Source organism: Astatotilapia calliptera, chromosome 12 (assembly GCF_964374335.1).
Source record: "Astatotilapia calliptera chromosome 12, fAstCal68.1, whole genome shotgun sequence".
Taxonomy (NCBI): Eukaryota; Metazoa; Chordata; class Actinopteri; order Cichliformes; family Cichlidae; genus Astatotilapia; species Astatotilapia calliptera.
The window spans coordinates 23,492,500-23,505,189 of NC_137433.1; the positions used below are offsets into that span (position 1 = coordinate 23,492,500).

The window sequence follows — 12,690 nt, forward strand, 5'->3', positions numbered from 1 at the left end:
TTTCCTTATCTTATCCATATTAACCAAAAAAATCGATAAAGACTTAACATTACTTAGATTTGTATTGAAGAAATTGCCTTTACACAGTGTCAGTGTTTCTGAAGCGCACTAGAATATGGAGGTAAGAAATTCAGTTTTTCCACCATTATATAAAATCATCATTGTTTTAGTGATCTCCTTTTTCAGTCAGGCGAGAAGCAACTTGAAACATTTGAGCAGCTGGTGTGTGCTGCCATCTAGTGGCTTCAATACAACATAAGTTCTGAGGTACATGATCGCAATGAGGACTAAATTCTACATGTCGATTACAGATTCAGCACAGGACAAGCGCTACATTTCTTTTCAATTTTCATCTTTTATTATATCAAATATAACTTAAGAGCTAAAAGTTTATTTGCAGTATCGCAAATCTATATAACCCCCCGCCCGATCCCAACTATTTAAAAATGTCAATTGTTATTTTAGCTGCTGCTCTGTAGTTTCAGCAGGGATGCATTCACAAATCATCACATCTCTTGAGCTACAACTTTGTTGTGGGACTCAAGCAGGTTGTCTTTGATAAATTATAGCCAATCATAACACAGGACATTATCTCAATGTGCGAGACCGGAAACAACGCGATGCAGTCACACATGAAGCGAGACAACTGATCAGTCTGGAATGCTGATCAGGCTGTGTTACAAGTGAGATGGAAGACATTTTTCTCCTTTTGGTAGGTTCTACGATAATTATCTAAAAATAGTCAATTACTGTTTAAAAAAAAACCAAACAAACAAAAAAAACAAACAAACAAACAAACAAAAAACCCTCAACAAACAAACTACAATAATAAAAAAAGTTAGGGGTTTCAATTAAGCTTGACTGTGTACATAACATTTATATAGAAAGACAGAACATGCAAACATATGGTAATACACAAACATGGATAACTACTGAGAGAAAAAAAAAAAAAGAAAAAAAACACACAATAACTTGGAATCTTTTTTTAATCATTCAGATTTGTAAAAATGTGTTAACCCATTTTATATTCTTTGTCAAGTTCGTCAAGTCCAAATGAATAACTCCATTTCTCTGTTGTCCTAAGATCTGAACACTCTGAAAATACAAATAACAGGAAATCCAAACACTTATAATCATCTCTGCTTGCCATCTTCATGCCACCTTTATACATTTTTTGCCTTGGACATGAAGTCCTTAAGAGTTTCCTGGAGCTTCTGAATGGCAGCCTCGTCTTCTTCAACAGCCTTTGAGCAGATCCGCTGCACTCTGCTGTGCAGATCCTCCAGGCATTTCTGTTGTAGAGGAAGCACAGGAGACAGCGTTGAGGGTACAAAGTAATATGCAGCATAAATATTGCTGCATTTTTTTTTTTTACAGATTCACATTAAGGCCTCAGCCATACAGGCCTAGAAACTGGTCGGCAACCCTGGCAACCCCCCCGTTGCCATAGAAAAATGTGTTTTCGACGATGCCTGCAAGTGGCCATTTCCAGAAATCTGTTGCAAAGAAGGTGCTGCACTACAAACCTGCTTTTTTCCCCCCCAGTGGATTGCTGTGACTGCCTGTAGTTTGCATGGAAGATGCCAATTTATACACAAAAACTTGTTATTTACGCTCCAAGCTGTAATAAAACCTAAAAAAAAAAAAAAGTGATGCAAACTGAAAAATGAAGAATTTAATCTTCAAAGCAAAAGCTGTGCATTACAGCTGAAAGCAACACATTTCTCGATGTGCAGCTTCTTCTACATTCACCATTGCCAGTTTGCACTTTTCAGTTTCATTACAATTTGGCAAATAATGTAAGTGTTTCCACACAAGTCAGCATTTTTTGCTGGGTACCAGGGGGTCACTGATCACACAGATCTCTAGGCTTGTGTGACTGGGACTTGGGACAGCCATTAAACTCCAGCAATCACTGGCAACCTGCTATGGAACACACATTTTCCCTTTCTAGCCATATGTTGCCAGATGTTCACTGACTGGTCTCTCTAGAATTGTGTGATTGGGGTCTACAGCTTTAGACTTCTGCCAGAAATGCACATCCTAACTTGCGTGGTAACCGGAAACTTCTATACCCACACCTAAACCTTCCACACCATTGCAGTGGTTGAGGTATGCGTTGACCCAACATGTAGTTGCATTTTTCAGGAGGTGCACATCAGGTTATGTAGCAGGACTAAAATGGGGTTCCGGTTATGCCGAGAGTTATGATGTAGATCTGATGCAGAAGTATAATTCACGTGTAAGATATAAAAGTATTACAAAAATACAAATTCAGAAACACAGATTTAGATAGTTCAGTTATTCTATACAGATTCTTTGTAGTTGTACATTTTTTTGTTATGCATTTAGTACAAATCAAATTGAAGTTCAGTATTAGTATTATCCATTGTTATAAATTTAAGGCACAAACACTTCAAGTATAATCTAATCTGTCCTATAGCTGTGATGTTTCTGGGGAAGAACGGCAGGGAAACCTAAAATCAGAGTGCTTTTGCCTTTTACTTTGATGTAAAATGAATGTTTTGTACTGTCAGAAACTCACAGCTTTGTGTAAATTTAAGCTCATGTCCTGAGACACTCTCTTGTGGAGAACAAGAGAGAGCTGTAGGAACGTTACCTCTGTAATTGACAAGTGGTTGGCAGCTGTGGTAAAAACAGACGCCAGGTTGTTAGCGACTGTTCGCCTCTCTTCATTGGTCTCCTGCAGCACGAGGTGGTACCTTGTGACAGAAACAAGTCTTAAATCTCATCAACTGGAATAAACAGACACATCATTCACAATAAAGTTCACCTTTGTTTCATTAAATGATGAATCTGTATTTTCAGGACTACTTGTGATGATTTTGAATATATAGAGATATAAAATGTGACGTCATTCAGGGGTAAAGCGGCAAAGGATTCTGGGAGCGAGTGGCAAGCGGTACTAGCGCACGCAGGCTTTCACATGAAAACAGTCACACAGCCATAAAAAGAAACACAAAAAAAAAAAAAAAGGCAAGAAGCTGTTGTATTATTAACTACAATAGCCGGTCGCATGACAGCCACAGGAAGCCGACGGATAAAGAGATCGGTTGTTATCGGATTACATCGTGGAAGAGAAATTGTTTAAGCCACGTTTCCGAAGTAACAAAGAGCCGACGGATGGCCTGGATTGCAGCCATTCAAAGACCAAATATAACGTCCCAGAACACTCCAGCTCACATGTTAGTCTGCTCCAAGCATGTTTTGTAGTAGTTATTACACAATTTATCATAACATAATTGTCGATGTAGGTTACAAATAAGTCTTATATTGATTTGAATTGAATTTGTTGTGCTATGCTGCTTTGTTTACTGTGGCTTTGTGATCCAGAGTGGGCTCCCTCTATCAACCTGGGTCAGACGGAGTGTAAAGCTGCTACCACAGTGAGATTTGATCGGGGGGGGGGAGAGAGAGAGAGAAAAAGCCCCACATATATGTGCCCAAGTGTTGTATTGAAGCAATCAAGTGATGAATAACTGTTTTCCAGTATGTTGTTTTGCATTGTTTGTTGTTGTTTGTTGTTGTTTTTTTGCATTGTTGATTAGTTTTTTTACCGAAGCAGCTAATAAAGCACAATGGAATACAATGCCTCTTTCTTGTAAGATTCTATAATAGAATGAAACAATAATGCCAGTTATAAATAAAGACAATAAATTGAATGAATTACAAAACACTCATTTTATTTCTATTAGATCTGAAAATGTTGTGTAATACTACAACCTGAAAAGACAAATAGATTGCATTTGCCTGGACAGGAGATAAAGGGAAAAAAAATTAACAACAGCTGTGAAATGGAATAGTCCAAATCACCTTGCAACCTGCTTGTTGCAGGGGTCTGAAGTTACTAAACATTTTGTGAGTGTATGCACTAAAACTTAGGACCATATAATAATAAATATGTGTGTGATGAAAGTTGGGCAGCACGCTAACATCCTTACTCCACTCTGTATGCTCGTATGGGTCTGACCCTTTCACTCCTTTGATTTTTTTCCTCATACTTTTTTTTTGCCTTTTCGTCAAGTCTGTCTTTGTATGGACCTGCCGTGTTCTCTGTCGTTTTGTAGATAACTGTTTTGGGCCAAATAAAATGCAAGTAGGGATTAAAACCGCAGAATTAATGATTACCGGTGCTGGAAATACTAGCGCTTGATGCAGTGTTTTGATTTTGTTGCCACGGGTACCCACAAAGCAATGCGCGAAAGTCACGTGGTCTGTCAAGCTCTATAGCAAGAAGAATCTTGAAGAAATAGAAATATGGTACATATATTGTTGTTGCTTACTGTTGCTGTGCTGCTTTCAGCTGCTGCACAGACTCGTCATAACCATAATTAACTTTCTTCTCGAGAAGTTTACGGTGGTTTTCCACAGACTCCATCTCTGCCGCCCATTCCTGTTCTTCTCGGGCCAGCTCCTATACAAACATACAACACGGCAACATGTTTATGAAAAACTACTGTGCATTTTCTTCTTAGGTTGTTGCCCAGGAGAAGAAAAAAATATTTCCTCCCTCTCCTAGGAGAAAGTGTCTTTTTTCCACTATGAATGGGTTTATTAGTTTGAAGCGTTGATAGCTCTTTGGGAGTTACAAAGCTATATTTTATTAACGTGGGTATAATTTTGTTCAGTGGAAACTTTCACTGTCGTGTTGCAGAATACGGGACAATACCTGCTTTTCTCCCTCCAATCGTTCGTCTAGCTTGCGGATCTGCTCTCTCAGCTGCTTCAGATCATTGGTCTTATCCGTGATGATAGAATTTACCTAACAGACAAAAATAACACAAATTATAAGTGCTGCCGTGCAAACAGGTAATATGTGACTACTTCACAAATACCAGAAACAGATATGATACAGCACTATCAAATTTTTGTTACCTGTTCACAAGACTCCTCCAAACTGAGTTTCATGTTGGTTAATCGACTGTTCTCCTCCTCAACATCTCCAACCAACTTTCTTAGTTGCATCTGATCAGAACAATTACACAGAAACACCATCATGTAAAGCTACAACCTGAATATGGAAGTATATTTAATTAGAGGGAAGTAAGTTGTGTCTGGTGAATTTCTTAAGATTTGCTCTTGTAAAAAGCTGCGTAAACAGAATTTTAACTGGAGTCACCTGTATCTGTGTTTTACACTGAACCATGCTGCCGGCTCCGCATTCAAAAGGCCGGATCTCGAAATCGTGACCACAGGCGTTCTCTGCAGAAATCGGTATCAGCTTCAGTTTACGTGCCAGCTTGTGGTACTCTGCCAGCTTCAACTCTGCCTGGAACACAGACGATTGGTGTTGATGGAAAAGAAAAGGAAGAAAAAAAAAAAAAAGTAAAAAACACAGATACTGTTTTTAAAATGATGATGAATGTTTGATGTCAACAGTCTACCCAGACTATAAAATGGGTAGAACACTGACACAGATGCACTAAATAATATTTTCCTAAAATGTAAACATTTACTCAAAACCAGCTAACCAAACAGGACTACAGCTGCCCCTCTTTGCACATATACAAGATGTAAATAGTACCTTCTCTTTCACTTTGGCCAGTGCAATCTCTTCATTCCACTTATGCTGCTCAGCGTTCTCCAGAGACTTGGTGAGACTGGAGATGGTCTGCTGAAGTTCCCTCTTCTCTCTGTTGATCCTCTCAACATCAGCTGGAGTAAACTTCTGATTTTGCAGGAGGTGCTGCAGTTCATTCCTCTCATGTTTCAGAGTTTCCAGGTGGCTGACTAAAAACAATACCCAAAAAATGTTCACTATATGTTTAATATTCAGGAGTCAGTAACTCCCACTGACCACACCACTCTTATCTTACCTTCAATAACCATCTACCACTTTGAACCTGAATACTGTGCAGTCTTTGCTTAATTTAAGTAACTCTAAAGACAAACATTGTTAAATTGACTAATCCAGATATAATCGCATAATCACAGAATCCAGTGCTTTTTGCCAAAGACGTGGCTTGCTAACATGGTTAGATCAAATGTGTTATTTACTAGAAATCTCCAGCTCAGCATTCAGTTCTGAGTCTTTTTTCTCCAGGTTGTCTTTAAAAGAATCCAAGCTGGCACGATAGCTCTGGAGTTTCTTGAGATCTGCCTGCAGCTTCATCTTTTCCATCCTCTTCGTCATAAGACGGTCCTGCTCAGGAGGACACAGAACACGTCAACACAACTGGGTACACAATTCATTCCAGCCTAAAGACAAAATACTGGGAAAAAAAGGAAAAATTATTACAGTCTGACTCTCCTTCTCCAGTTTTTCAACCTCATCAGTAAGGATTCTGTGTTTCTCCTCCATCGTGACCAGCAGGGCCTCGTCAACGTTGTAAAGCTTCTCTGTGAACACAAGCAAACACTATCCTCGTTAAAAGCCTTTCAGACAGCACTTGGTGCAGTGCATTAAAGGGGATAACAGGCAAATTAAATCAGACACAGTTTTTGCCTTTTTGTAGGTGCAGTCTAGACAAATGTCACTGAATTAAGAATACCACCTGGGTTAACAGGAAAATCAAGGCCAAATGCTTAGCTAACCTGAGTACTCATGTCCCCCAAGGCCAAGTATACTGTTGTGAAGTTTAAAGAAGATCCATAAAGAATGGTTAATATAACATTTTTACCAATTTTCACATCATTTAGTGTGACCTTTATCCAATTTTCACTCAAATAAAAGAGCTCAAGCTATTATTGGTATCTACAAAATCTAAAAATAATATCTTGATGACTGTGGACACCAGACTGCTAAAAAACAGACAGAAAAACAACCACAGACAATTACATATTCCCTCCTTTTGTATGGAGAATAATTTTACACAGAGATGTTGTTCTTACTCAGTTTAACGAGGAATGCTTCATCTTCTTCCTCAAATGTGTCATCACCTTGCATGAACTTGGAATATGTCTCAGCTGTGTAGTCCAGGAAGAGCTACATATGAAGAAAGAACATTAAGACAAACTTACAATATAATAATCACACTAGCTTTGCTGAACAACACAGACACGACACATGATTGGCTACAAAATGTACAGTGCCAGTAACTATATAAAGTGGGCTTACACCACTTTCTTAACCTGTCAGTATACATTATTTTATTTTTCATAGTTTTCACACTGTAAAGTTCCTGTACCTTGTTAAACTCAGAACCTTCTTCAATATTTTCGCCTTCATTGAAGTCACTGAACAGCAGCTCCTGTTTGCTCAAACTCCAGTTGATCTGATGCAGAAACACATTAAAAATAAAGAAAACATGCTGACCTTTAGCTTCCACATTTTCTTGTGGGGCATTTGATATTTAGTGCATGTGAACTTTGTTTTAAACAATAACGATCCAATGTACTTGGAGATTTAATGTCATTTCTCACCTTGACATTATCAATAAGCCACATGAGAGCCCCCAGAGCCTGAGGCCAGGTATGGGGAGCTCCAACAGAATACATGGAACACTTTGAGAGAACGAATGGGTACCTTAAACAAGATGCCAAAACAGAGCAAGTCAGGAAAGTTTCTTAAACTACAGAAAATGAGACAAGATATTTCATAATATATCCTTTAACTTTTTCTTTTAAGTGTGGGGAGGGGGTTTAACAACAACAACAGCTGTTAACAGTACACATTTTACCCCAAGGTTTTAAAGAGAGCAGGAACCTCCTCTTCAACTTTTGAGTTTGGCATCTCAAAGGTTGGGTCTAGCTGGCAGTAGATGAATTCAAACATCTTCACAAACTCCTTGGTGGATGGAGACTGGAGGGTCTTGGATGACAAAGTGCCCGGGTAACCCTGCTCTGTCAAGAACTAGATCATATGAAAGAAATACACTGTTAAAATACAAACTAAAATTTATTCTGCAATCATTTAAGACCCCTTGTGTGGTAAAGTTATCCATCAGAGGTGTGGTAAAAATGCTAAGCAGCTAAATGAAATAAGGTGCATGTTGCAGTCCCTTATTTCACAGTCCACTTTACACAGACACAGTTTATGTTTTTACCTCGTGCAGCTGCCTGATGCATTGCTGAACATAAGACTTATCGTGTAGAGGTCGAGCATCTTTTATCTTCTCAGTTCCTCCAAACCCTGACATGGTGCTGTTGCGAGGCATGCCGACTCCACTAGTCCTATTAAAATGTCAAAGAGCAGTTTTATTTTTTAATTTACAAAGGGAGTTACAATATATTCACACTTAAATCAAGGCATTGCAGAGAATTGTTTTTGTTTTTTTAATGAAAAAGCATAAATATATTTTTAAAATTTAAGATACGTCAGTCATTTTACCCTGAGTGGGTTAATTAACTTATTCCACTTTTTACTTGTTTTAGGAACGTTTGTAATCTTCATTTTATTTTCAAATTTCTAATATCTAAGCTAATATCTAAGCCCAATCACCTGAGGATTTTACAAAAGTAGTCATTTTGTAGCAACAGTGTAACCGAGTTTTGGAAAATTCAGATATACCTCGGACCAAAGAAACTGGTCCGTCTTTCAGAGGTCCCAGACTGCGGTTTTGGTATGTTGAGCTTTCCAAATGAAGGCTGTTTACTGAGAAGAAAAAAAAAAAAAAAAACTTGAATAATTAATTTGCTAATACCTAGTGAGCCATCTTTCGTCATGAGTTAATAAATATAACTTCCCCATCCCTGCTTTACCCCATGTATACAATATCACAATATCAATATTATATCATATAACCCAAACCAGTAAGTCCCAGTCTGTCACAACGCATTTCTAAACAGACTGTGTGGTCCAAATTAAGCCATGTTAATTGAATGTTGTGGAGACAACCCCTTATTAAAAGCATTGGGTTACAACAATCAGCGGTTTATCAAATAGATGAGTGAACTAAGTAGTGTAATTGTAGAGCTGAATTTATTACAGGTCAAGTTTCTTTAAACAAACCTCTGAGGCGTCGTATACATCAAGCTCATCCTGTTGCTGTCTTGCACTCGCAGCGACTGCTCCGATGGTCTGTTACCTTTGACTCGACTCAGCCTTACACTGGAGAAAGTATCACAAAATGGGAACATGTTTTATGAAAGACACTCCAGTGATTCACAACTGTTCGCCGAGTACACAACACCGCCCATTAAGGAGAGGATGTTGGCCACATTTGTAAATGAATGACAACTCTCCGTTAAGGTTGACATACACTTCAGGAACGTAATGAAGTAGCATTGTTTGCTAACTAGCGCCGTAACTTCTGTAATATTTCAGATAGTCGAAGTTCACTAGACCTAACCCAATACAACGAATACGTCGTGTTTTACTCGATAAATAGTGTTATAGTTGTGAACATTGTTGAATTAACCGCTGCGACAACGTTTAAACTAACGGTCGCTAACGTCCGCAAACAATGACAGCAAATGAATTTGAACTTCGTTAGCTTAGGTGCCCAGAAACATTATATTTTGTCAGAATGTTGTTTGGCACTTATTTTCTTGGCCAAAGTTTAACTTACCGCTCCATTTTTTGTCACTTGTGTTTACAAAATGAACAGAACTTCCGAGCAGATTTGCTCACCCCGCCAAAAAAACCATATAAATACTGGAGGGTGGTGACATCACAGCAGTACGGAGAGCCATTTAGTCCAAGAAAGTTCCGCTCGGATTGATGCCGCGTCTATGGATTCGATCGGATTGGGGAACTCCAGGCCTGTCCTGCAGGTTTTAGATATTTTAGATGTAGACACGCTCAAGGTGACATACTATAGTTGAAAGTAAGCATCAGCATGGGAAAGAAAGGTGCTTTAAGTGACTCCGAACGGCATGATTGATAGTGCCAGAAACGGTGTTCCGTGTTTCAGAAACAGCTGATCTGCTGGGATTTTCCCGCAAAACCATCTGTAGGGTTTACAGAGAATGATCCAAAAAAGAGAAAATATCCAGTGAGCAGCAGAGAAAATGCCTAGTTCATTTCAGGTCAAAGAATGGTCAGACTGCTTTGGCAACAGTAACTCTTGAAGGCAACAGTAACTCAAATAATGCCTTGTTACAAGAAATGTATGCAGAAGAGCAACTTTACCAAGAAGCCACACAAAAACCGGAACTGTTGTGGATCGCGGCAAACGGAACTCAGTTCAACTCAATATTATTTTTTTCTATTTACAAGCTTGTTGGTATAGACAGTCTATACAGCATAGGTTACACACTACAGCAGAAGACAACACCAGGTACCACTGCTATCAGCAAGAACAGGATACTAAGGGGGTTACAGTTCCCAAGGGCACAAAATTGGACAACAGAAGATTGGAAAGGGCCTAGGCTTCCCCTGATGCATCGAGTGTTTCTTCTTTACTCGCTGCATTTCACTTTCTGCGTTTATTTAAAAAACGTAGTTATTATAGATTACAACACGACTTGACTCTCTTCCATAGCGTGCCGTTTCTCGTGTCCCCTCCACTCATCCCCAAGTGGTCTGGCAGACAGCTGCACCTCCTTGAGCCTGGTTCTGCCAAAGGTTTCTTCCCATTAAAAGGTAGTTTTTCCTTCCCACCATTGCCAAGTGCTTGCTCATAGGTGATTGTTGAAGTTTTGTCCATGTTATTGTAGGGTACTTTCCTTACAATATAAAGTGCATTGAGGTGACTGTTGTTGTGATTTGGCACTATATACCGGTAGATAAAGTTGGTTGTCAGAATTTCTGATAAAAAAAACCCCATGAAAGCATGGAGCTGTCCTGTCTTTTATCAAGTGTTCAGGATGCTGGTAATGTAATAGTGTATAGTATATTTTCTTGTCACCCTTTGAGCCAGTTTTTACCACCATGGTTTAAACACCACAGCCTACATGAGTACTGCTGCAGACCATGTCCATCCCTTCATGACCAGTTTACCACTTTCAGCAAAATAATGCACCAAGTCACAAACCCAAATCATCTCGAACTGCTTTCTTGAACATGAGTTCATTGCACTCAAATGACCCCTACAGTTAGAAAATCTTAATCCACAGAGTACCTTTGGGATGTGGTGGAATAGTGTATATATGCTTATCAAATGTAAGGACAGCAGCACTCTCATATGCATGTAAAAATGCTTCATTTGTACATGAGGATGAGATCTAAAAAATATAAGAAAAGTCCTCTGACAACTTTCGACTCTAATACTTAAGTTGCCTGACAGGTTTGTATAATATGATTCAGCAAAATCAAAAACTATACTATAAATCACCTTATGCACACTTTAGGAAAAACTGTGATAAAATGATCATCCTTTGGACAAAAATCCTATAATCTGACATCATGTAAAGACTCTCTCAGTCATATCCGTCCAATGATTTTCTTCACTTTGGCAAGATGAACAGATTGGATCAACAGTTTGAGCAGACAAGTGACAAAGAGAAGTAGAAAATTTATTGCAGTATTTGTTCCACCAAAAGGGTATGAATCCCCTTTCCTCTTATTACTAGGGTGACCTAATACAACAAAATCTACATTTACAAAATATCCTCCTGCAATAGGCCACATATACTGCATGCGTAGTTCGAAATAGAATAAATTATATTCAGAGGACTCTGCCATTGTACAGCATGGACAAATAAAAGTGAACAAAAATAAAAATTCTTGTTTTTTTGTTTGTTTTTTGTCATCTGTTTTTTTCCTCAAATATCTAAAAGCTAAAAGGAAAAAACCATCCGGTTGCTAGTAGTATAATAAACTCCAAAAACACTTTAATAAGAACATCAAAAAGACTAATTTCCAACATTCACTTAAGGTTTTATTCTTTTTTTTTTACAGCTTTTTTGTCTTCAGAGATATAAACATTTTAATTTTTTGTCGTGTTAAACTATGATACAGTGGGAGTAGAAATGAGCGACTAGAATCTGCTGCACAACAGCGAAGGAGCTCCCACAACAATGTCGACAAAACATTTCCCTCCAGGTCTCGTCTCTGATAGCCTTTTAAGGGATAATCGGGATGTATTATTCCTTTAATGCCTTCAGGATTCTATCCTCTGAACTTGTACACAAACGAAACATGAGCAGTCCCTCTAATATAAGTCTTATGTTTTGTGTCATTTTTGCAAGAATAACTCATGTAAAAGTATGTAGTGTCAAATATTCTTGCCCTCGTGTTTTCTTACAAAAATGAGGAAGGAGAGAGGGAGGGTAGGAATCCAGTGAAGTTTGGCTGTGTTGTTGGAGGTGGCAGGTTGAGGAGGAGGAGAAGGAGCAGGAGCAGTGAAGAGGAGGATTTATAATAAAGTAGAAATGGAACAGGGGAACCAAAAAAAAAAAAATTAAAAAAACAAAACAAAACAAAAAACCCCACCACATTGGAGCCATTAGCTAGCCCCTCCTTCCCGTGCTGCATACAGTGAGCGTAAAGTCTGTACTATTTTGTTGCTCAGTTTGTGGTTGCTGGTCAAGGCAATCTTCTTGTAAATGATGTCCGACTCCTTAATAGTGTCCACCCAAGGCACTAGTTTTCGGCCATCACGTTTCTTGGCTTCTGCCCAGGGCCCCGAGTACGAACCAGCCATCCAGTGGATGCTGTACCCATTTGAGGTCTTTTGGATGACTCGAGCTATCTGCGGCCGGTCTTTATATTTGGGGCAGCAAAGCGCAATCACATCCATAACCTCCACTGTCTCACTCATCCGACCAGGATCCGAGGAGTCACCTGCTCGCCTTGACTTTCGAGAGGACTGTAGAGAGCAAAGAACAAAAAAAAATTTTTTTTTA

The 12,690-nt window shown here is 38.8% G+C and overlaps 2 protein-coding genes across 6 annotated transcripts in view; both read right to left on the bottom strand.

The window, feature by feature from the left end:
• Positions 1–335: 335 nt before the first annotated feature.
• Positions 336–10,004, bottom strand: ndc80 (NDC80 kinetochore complex component). 2 transcript variants are annotated; one of them, XM_026188640.2, is made up of 17 exons: positions 9,471–10,004; positions 8,912–9,010; positions 8,471–8,554; positions 8,007–8,133; positions 7,641–7,813; positions 7,384–7,486; positions 7,149–7,235; positions 6,853–6,946; positions 6,260–6,360; positions 6,019–6,163; positions 5,546–5,751; positions 5,141–5,290; positions 4,897–4,986; positions 4,691–4,783; positions 4,305–4,435; positions 2,621–2,723; positions 336–1,292 (listed from the first exon to the last, which is right to left on the bottom strand). In XM_026188640.2, exons 1-17 carry the CDS (start codon positions 9,476–9,478, stop codon positions 1,164–1,166), a joined length of 1,923 nt encoding a protein of 640 aa, XP_026044425.1. In that variant the 5' UTR covers positions 9,479–10,004; the 3' UTR covers positions 336–1,163. The 2 variants fall into 2 exon arrangements, with proteins under 2 accessions (XP_026044425.1, XP_026044426.1); XM_026188641.2 differs by lacking the exon at positions 336–1,292 and adding an exon at positions 1,480–1,633.
• Positions 10,005–11,337: 1,333 nt separating this feature from the next.
• Positions 11,338–12,690, bottom strand: part of nipbla (NIPBL cohesin loading factor a) — a 28,655-nt gene continuing 27,302 nt past the window's right edge. For all 4 annotated transcript variants that reach the window (XM_026186619.2, XM_026186618.2, XM_026186615.2 and 1 more), the window contains one exon: positions 11,338–12,653. In XM_026186619.2, the coding sequence (XP_026042404.1) occupies positions 12,291–12,653 (363 nt within the window). In that variant the 3' untranslated portion in view covers positions 11,338–12,290. The remainder of the gene's footprint in view (positions 12,654–12,690) is intronic.